At 28.6% G+C, this 8,718-nt stretch overlaps 1 protein-coding gene across 1 annotated transcript; it reads left to right on the top strand.

The window, feature by feature from the left end:
- Window positions 1-2,098: 2,098 nt before the first annotated feature.
- LOC111700756 (sodium/potassium-transporting ATPase subunit beta-1) lies at window positions 2,099-8,604 on the top strand. The gene is made up of 9 exons (XM_023471793.1): window positions 2,099-2,183; window positions 3,687-3,790; window positions 4,248-4,326; window positions 4,531-4,634; window positions 4,774-4,857; window positions 5,537-5,727; window positions 6,322-6,473; window positions 7,805-7,907; window positions 8,221-8,604. Exons 1-9 carry the CDS (start codon window positions 2,125-2,127, stop codon window positions 8,359-8,361), a joined length of 1,017 nt encoding a protein of 338 aa, XP_023327561.1. The 5' UTR covers window positions 2,099-2,124; the 3' UTR covers window positions 8,362-8,604.
- The last annotated feature ends 114 nt before the right edge of the window (window positions 8,605-8,718 follow it).

Below are 8,718 nucleotides of genomic sequence, written 5' to 3' on the forward strand. Positions count from 1 at the left end.
GAAAGTCACTTAGTTTAAATTAAATTAAAGTTATTTTTATATTCTAATAATTCACGGGTTGGAAAGAGGGTCTATTTACAAATTAAGAGTATTGTTTGTTTAGGACTGATAAGATTCTACCTAGTAACAACCAAAGATTTCTCAAATATAGGACAAACAAGAAATCATAAAATTAATAAATAATAATAATTAAAAGATGAACTATTTAACACAAATAATGCCAACCGTGATTACTGTTTAACAGATCTTCTCAATGTTTTGCAGATTCTAAAGTCTTTGAAACTTACTCCACTATACCGGCTCTTATCTCTACTATGGTAAGAGTACAATATTTATTTATTTGATAACCCTAGTTATCCGTTACTCTTAGTTACACAGTTACTAGATCATAACACGTGCTTGCTGTTCCATTTTGAGTTCCATGAAGTATTTAGAGTTCTATCAAGTATTTAGAGTTCCATCAAGTATTTAGAGTTCTATCAAGTATTTAGAGTTCCATCAAGTCAGAGTTCTATCAAGTATTTAGAGTTCTATCAAGTATTTAGAGTTCTATCAAGTATTTAGAGTTCTATCAAGTATTTAGAGTTCCATCAAGTATTCAGAGTTCTATCAAGTATTTAGAGTTCTATCAAGTATTTAGAGTTCCATCAAGTATTCAAAGTTCTATCAAGTATTTAGAGTTCCATCATGTATTTAGAGTTCCATCAAGTATTTAGAGTTCCATCAAGTATTTAGAGTTCCATCATGTATTTAGAGTTCCATCAAGTCTTTAGAGTTTAATTAAGTATTTAGAGTTTAATTAAGTCTTTAAATTAAGTATTTAGAGTTCCATCAAGCATTTAGAGTTTTATCAAGTACTAGCCTTAGAGGGCGCTTCGCGCCCATCTTCTTAATTAATTGTGAACATGTTCTCTTTGTGTACATCGTAAAAAGTATTTAGAGTTTAGTTAAGTATTTAGAGTTTAATCAAGTCTTTAGAGTTTAATTAAGTATTTAGAGTTTAATTAAGTCTTTAGAGTTCCATAAAGTATTTAGAGTTTAATTTAGTATTTAGAGTTTTATTAAGTATTTAGAGTTTAATTAAGTATTTAGAGTTTAATTAAGTATTTAGAGTTTAATTAAGTATTTAGAGTTTAATTAAGTATTTAGAGATTAATTAAGAATTTAGAGTTTAATTAAGTATTTAGAGATTAATTAAGAATTTAGAGTTTAATTAAGTATTTAGAGTTTAATCAAGTTTTTATAGTTTAATTAAGTATTTAGAGTTTAATTAAGTATTTTATAGAGATTAATTAAGTATTTTATAGAGATTAATTAAGTATTTAGTGTTTTATTAAGTATTTAGAGATTAATTAAGTATTTAGAGTTTAATCAAGTTTTTATAGTTTAATTAAGTACTTAGAGTTTAATTAAGTATTTTATGGAGATTAATTAAGTATTTTATAGAGATTAATTAAGTATTTAGTGTTTTATTAAGTATTTAGAGATTAATTAAGTAATTAGAGTTGTACAAGTATTATAATTAAGTGAGATCCATGAAATAGTGGAATAGGAGGACGACTGTTAAATATTTAACTGAAGTTTTGATATTAAATAGTCCCATGCAAGCTGCACAAAATTGTTTTGCAGTTTAAACTCAGTTTACTCAATATGTTGATGATTAAGCTACTGATATTAGAAGTATTTGTTTTTAACAACATTAAACACACGTAAGGTTGCCTAAATCACCATTCTATTCCACAGTTATTTGATACTTATTACCTGTAGTGCACGTGTAGAAAAGAGTAGAAATGAAACGTGTTCGAGAATTAAAATCCTGAAGTGAATTTTTTAATAACCTCATTGTTACCGACTAAGGAATATTTCATAAAGCATGAAAATCCTTAGTCTTTCAAAACCTCTTCCCTAGTTGAGAGAATTTATCTTAATCCGAAGTGCTTAAATGATGCGAGTAGTATAATCAATTAATTATTTTTGATAGTCTTTAAAGTACAATTCTGTTTGCGTATTTTTTGACGCAGTTTGAGTTTCAGGCGACATTCCCATTTGAAGTCCGAATGTAAGAAAAGTTATATATGTATATTTCAACAGATTTCTATTTTGTAAAAAAATAATTTAGACATAATGAATGAAGAGAAAAAACCTTTAGGGGGTACAGCCATCAAACCTGTGGGATGGGATAGGTTAGGAATTCTTGAACTATTTTCATTGTATTTAACTATTTTTTCCTTTATTTAACTATCTTTCCCTTTATTTAACTATTTTTCACTGTATTTAACTATTTTCCACTGTATTTAACTATTTTCATTGTATTTAACTATTTTTCACTGTATTTAACTATTTTTCATTGTATTTAACTATTTTTCATTGTATTTAACTATTTTTCACTGTATTTAACTATTTTTCACTGTATTTAACTATTTTTCATTGTATTTAACTATTTTTCATTGTATTTAACTATTTTTCACTGTATTTAACTATTTTTCACTGTATTTAACTATTTTTCACTGTATTTAACTATTTTTCACTGTATTTAACTATTTTTCACTGTATTTAACTATTTTTCACTGTATTTAACTATTTTTCACTGTATTTAACTATTTTTCACTGTATTTAACTATTTTTCACTGTATTTAACTATTTTTCACTGTATTTAACTATTTTTCACTGTATTTAACTATTTTTCACTGTATTTAACTATTTTTCACTGTATTTAACTATTTTTCACTGTATTTAACTATTTTTCACTGTATTTAACTATTTTTCACTGTATTTAACTATTTTTCACTGTATTTAACTATTTTTCACTGTATTTAACTATTTTTCACTGTATTTAACTATTTTTCCCTGTATTTAACTATTTTTCATTGTATTTAACTATTTTTCACTGTATTTAACTATTTTTCACTGTATTTAACTATTTTTCACTGTATTTAACTATTTTTCCCTGTATTTAACTATTTTTCACTGTATTTAACTATTTTCCCCTGTATTTAACTATTTTTCACTGTATTTAACTATTTTTCATTGTGTTTGACTATTATTCACTGTATATAACTATTTTTCCCTTTATTTAACTATTTTTCATTGTAATTAACTATTTTTCAGTGTATTTAACTATTTTTCACTGTATTTAACTATTTTCCACTGTATTTAACTATTTTTCACTGTATTTAACTATTTTTCATTGTATTTAACTATTTTTCATTGTATTTAACTATTTTTCACCGTATTTAACTATTTTCACTATATTTAACTATTTTTCATTGTATTTAACTATTTTTTATTGTATTTAACTATTTTTCAGTGTATTTAACTATTTTTCATTGTATTTAACTATTTTTATTGTATTTAACTATTTTCCACTGTATTTAACTATTTTTTATTGTATTTAACTATTTTCCACTGTATTTAACTATTTTTCATTGTATTTAACTATTTTTACTGTATTTAACTATTTTTCATTGTATTTAACTATTTTTCAGTGTATTTTACTATTTTTTATTGTATTTAACTATTTTCCACTGTATTTAACTATTTTTCATTGTATTTAACTATTTTTTATTGTATTTAACTATTTTTCAGTGTATTTAACTATTTTTTATTGTATTTAACTATTTTCCACTGTATTTATCTATTTTTCATTGTATTTATCTTTTTTTCATTGTATTTAACTATTTATCTAGGAGTGGTCTGGAAAAATTCCAATATTTTCTGTATGATCCGGACACAGGAGCATTCCTCTCACGAACTCCTTCCTCCTGGGTCAAGATTATTCTATTCTACTCTAGTAATATATTTACTTTTAAAGGGACTGTTCCAAAATGTCGACTATGATTGATTTTAAAAATGCGCTAATCAAAATAGAAAAAAAAATAGAAAAGGAGGAGAAAAGTCTTTATTAAAAAATCTAAAGTTAAAACAAATTCTTGATAGTTCTAAAATGTCAAAGTTGTTTGATTTCTTGAAAAGTCATTCCCTCACCCAACACTTAAAAAATCTTTTTTTCGCCTCAACTCCAAAACTTATTTTAGAGTTTCATACGCTGAATTTGGGTAAATAGATAATAATAATTTGGGGTATAAAGTATCAAAAAGAATGAAAAAACTTACCTTTCGATGTTCATTTTTATTCCCCTCCCCCTGTAGGGCTTAAAAAAGGTAGTGGCGTAAAATCAAATGCCTAGACACCCCTCACAAAAACAATACTTTATAATTATGTTTAACCTAATTATAATCATATTCTAGTTTACTACTCTTTGTTGACTATATTCTGGGTGTCCTGTCTCCAAATTTTCTTCATGACTCTACCGAATGATACTCCTAAGTAAGTAAATAAAAATCTACTCTAAATTAAAAAGCATGAATAGGAACTTAAAACTCACTTTAAACTTAAATCTCCAAAACACTTTGAAGAATTGATCTCGTAGAATTCTTAGTTTATAATATCAAAGGTCTACGACATCAGGTTACAAAGGTATTCGGAAATTAATAAAAATTATAACAACTTTGTAACAATATCTTTTTTAAGATGGACTCTGGATGAATCAATAATAGGTTCTAATCCGGGTCTTGGTTTGAGACCAAGAATGCAAGACTCTAGAATAGACAGTAGTATGTACGCTCTAGCCGCAGGTATATTTATATATACTGAACGTTTAACCCTTTTTTGTCGAAATCTGTGAAAATTTATGAAATTTATAAATATATACAGAAAAAAAGTCAGATATTGTTGGGAAATATTTTAATATTTTAATAAAAATCTAAATGTTAGGTTCCAAGGATACAGTTCCAACAAATCCAGAAGGAGAAGGAAGCAAGAATATTGACTACGCTGTGAGAATGAAGCATTTTTTGGGTAAACTTTAAATATACAAAAGTATAGGTTATTTAGAACTTTTGCAGAATTTACACAATTTTTTAACTAAAAAATGATCATTTAGTTGGTTTACTGGTTAACACAGAACTTTGGATGCATCGAAAAAATCTATAAAATGTCGTCTTGACAAATTTTCAATGTTTTTTAAACCTTAATCTCAGTGATTGTAAAAACTAAAAATAAATAAATATTCGGGAACAGTTTAAGGAGCTCCATATGATTATTCAATTAAAAAACTAAATATCTGCAGCAGTCAATAAAAAGTAGGTTTAGAAAAATAATTAGAGGAACTAATAAATTCATTATCGTTCCATATTAAAGGATAAAATAACTTTTTTACCATGGACATTGAATATCTAAAACTTTTCTTTGTTGGTAATCCTATACTTTATTGAATAAAGTTGTTCTGAGGGTGTGGGTGCCCGGCCGCCATGAGCCTCTTAAAACTTCCTCCGAGCCCATAATTTGCAGAATCTCCTCCGAACCGGGGATCTGGACAATCGGCAAACGGAAGGTTCAGGTGCAGGACGATTAACAGGGCTTGGAGATTATGATGAAGGGCACAGAAGATGGATAAGGGAGCTTAGAAGTAAATCTGTTGCCGGTTACCCCCTCCCTTCATTTATATATTATTATAAGTAACGAACTTGTGTTATAGGTGTGTATCAGAACCAAACTGGACTTGATAACTGTTCCTCGGATGCAAACCAAGTTAGGGTTGAGGGAGAGAGAAACTGTATATTCGATATATCCGTCCTAGCAGAGTGTGGAGAGTATCCCTACGGTTATCTTGTAAACCAACCTGAAACTAATGTTGCTGAACCATGCATCCTTCTCAAATTTAACAAGGAACCAGATACATCACAATTTTGTTTTGATACCAAAAATCATTTTAGGATGAAAACATGAATTTCCGACTAAGTGTATTATTTTTTTGGTCTATTTCCGCACCGGGCCGCGATCACTAAAAAAATTCCTGAGTCCGAATTTAAAGAATTTGAGCCGCTTAAATTCATTAAATTCGGACACTGGCTTTTTAAATTGAATTTAACAGCAAGAAAAATAAATTTGTAAGTATTTGAATACATCTGAGCTAAAAATCTTAATTGCATTCACGAAAGAAATAAGTTTCGAGCAAATTTCAATGTTTAACCCAAGGTACTAATGCAAGGAAAGTTAATTGCGGTCGCGTATACTCTGCAGCGTACATATTGAAACCAGCATTTAATTTTGATAATTTTGATAATTCACATAATAGTTTCCTATGACCAGAATATTTCATAGATTATTTTTGTGAAAATTGATTCCATGTCAGGCTGTGATATCCGTCTTGTGTTTACTTTTCAGCCCAAATACAGTACACTGCAGTACAAAAAATGCGTGCACCTCTGAAATAACTTTCCTTGCACTAATACCTTGGTTTAACCTGTATCTGGAGTACAGATCTGGAACTGGAGTCCTAAACCTGTAGATGAGAGTAAACTTGACAACCCAGAGTATGACACTATGTCGGAGAACCTGAAGACCCGGATCCTGAAGTCTATGGATAAGAACTATGTCTGGGTGGATTGCGCAGGACGGAATCCAGCGGACAGGTACAGGGTTACCCACTTAGGATGAGACTTCAGAGAAGACTCCGAAAATATCTTTGGTGTTGGGAAATTTTGTAGGAAGACATTTCAAAGAAAGACATTTCATAAATCGGCCATTTTCAGAGAAAGGCATTTCAAAGACGACATTTCATAGGAAGGACATTTCATAGAAAGGCATTTCAAAGAAAGACATTTCATAGAAAGTACATTTAATAGAAAGTACATTTTATAGAAAGGACATTTCATAGAAAGGACATTTCATAGAAAGGATATTTCATAGAAAGTACATTTCATAGAAAGTACATTTCATAGAAAGGACATTTCATAGAAAGGACATTTCATATTTCATAGACAGAGCCGATTTTTTATGGACAGATAATTTCATAGCTAGAGAAGAATATTCACAGATAGGTAATTTTATAGAAAGAAAAGCATTTTTTCAGAGACAATTAAAAGTTTAATATTAATAGTCTACGGTGGTAGGCGATTATATCAATATAATAAGGACGACTTTAGATTTTAATTTTGATTTATATCAAGCTTTTTAACAGCATGAATACACAAAAACATTGAAAAGGCTTTAATTACTTGTAAACTTGTAATTCGATAAAAGCTAGGTGACAATTAAAACTTAAATAAAAAATTCGTCTTCCTTATATATTGATATAATCGTCTACCACCGTATGAAAAATATTTATTGTATTGATATAATCGCCTACCACCGTATGAAAAATATTTTTGCCGTCTGTCCATAATTCAATTTAACCCAGTTTGGCATATTTTTGGATCAAATATTCTAATCTGTGATTAGAAATAAGAAATAATATTAAAATCTTTTTGGCGTTAGGCCATTTCATAGATAGAGAAGATTTTTTTACATCTTCATATTTTCCCTTGTCTATGAAAAATCTTCTCTGTCTTATCTATGAAATATCCTGTCTATGAAATGTCCGATCTATGAAATGTCCTGTCTATGAAATGTCCGATCTATGAAATGTCCGATCTATGAAATGTCTTGTCTATGAAATGTCCTATTTATGAAATGTCCGATCTATGAAATGTCCCAAAGCTATCTTTTAGAATAAAATCATTCTTTTCAGCTGCTTTAAACCGATCCGTTATTGGTAAAAATAAATATGGGTGGCTTATGTAAATAAATATCAGTATTCTTAAATCTAATTCCTAATTTCTAAAACTCCATTAACATAAAAAGTTTTAGTCTCACAAATAATAACATAATCCAACATTTTATTTAAAAGTTTCCATCTTTAATTTAGAATTTAGGATTTTTTACAACATAAACTTTTTAATTTAAAATTTTGATAATATTTCAGGGAATCTGTGAGAATAGAATATTTCCCACCAAACCAGGGAATTCATTTAAAATATTTCCCCTACAGAGGGAATACATACCATACTCCTCTTGTTGCAATTAAGGTTAGTTCTTACCATTAACAATCCTGAAAATGCATTTGTCAGAGTTATTAGAAATTTCTGCTAAAATCTCCGTATTAAACTATAGTTCTAAATCTGAATTTGCCTTAAGAATGCATTTGGAAGGTTTCAATCATTTCGCGTGAAACTGTGCAATTAAAAAAGAAAACACCATAAACATGTAGAAGATTTGCATAATTTCTATTTCTTGAAACGAACCTTATCTTTCAATAAAACGTTTATTTAAAAAGGATAGTTGTTTTCAAGCCCATCTACTTTGAAATCTGAAAGTTGCCTCACAACATCCTATTTTTAGTTGAGACAGGTCGGTGAACCTGTTTACTACGGTCAACTGATCCATCTGGAGTGCCGGGCCTGGTTTGACGGGGTTATCCATGATACTAAGGATAAACTTGGTCTCGTACAGTTCGAACTACAGCTCCAACCGATGAATTAATATCAGTGCAAAATTATGTTAAAGAAAAGTTTCATGTGTCCCTCCATGCAAAGATGGCAATGCTCGATTCACACCGGTTCCATAAAAACTTTGTCTGATCGAGGAAGTTTCAAATTTTGATAACTGATTATTTTCAAATTTGGTTATTTACTGTGAGAAAACAAAGGAATAATCAGAATTAAAATTTTCTAAACTAATATCTTCCACATATGTAATTGATCAGATTTCAAAGATACCATTCTAAATCGGACATTGCCATCTAGCTTGGTGCACATGAAATTATTAAAAGTCCCTTAAGAAATTTTATTTCTTCTCCGATTTTGATCTCAATCTGTAATTTTCCTAAATAAACAATGC

This window comes from Eurytemora carolleeae, unplaced genomic scaffold (genome assembly GCF_000591075.1).
Source record: "Eurytemora carolleeae unplaced genomic scaffold, Eaff_2.0 scaffold243, whole genome shotgun sequence".
In the NCBI taxonomy this organism is placed as follows: domain Eukaryota; kingdom Metazoa; phylum Arthropoda; class Copepoda; order Calanoida; family Temoridae; genus Eurytemora; species Eurytemora carolleeae.

Bases quoted from the DNA above. Each gene is read 5' to 3' on its own strand.
- LOC111700756 (XM_023471793.1), top strand. From the start codon at position 2,125: ATGAATGAAGAGAAAAAACCTTTAGGGGGTACAGCCATCAAACCTGTG. The intron at 2,184-3,686 runs GTTAGGAATTCT...CTATTTATCTAG, and splicing joins AAACCTGTGGGATGGGATAG to GAGTGGTCTGGAAAAATTCC. The intron at 4,635-4,773 runs GTATATTTATAT...TCTAAATGTTAG, and splicing joins TATGTACGCTCTAGCCGCAG to GTTCCAAGGATACAGTTCCA.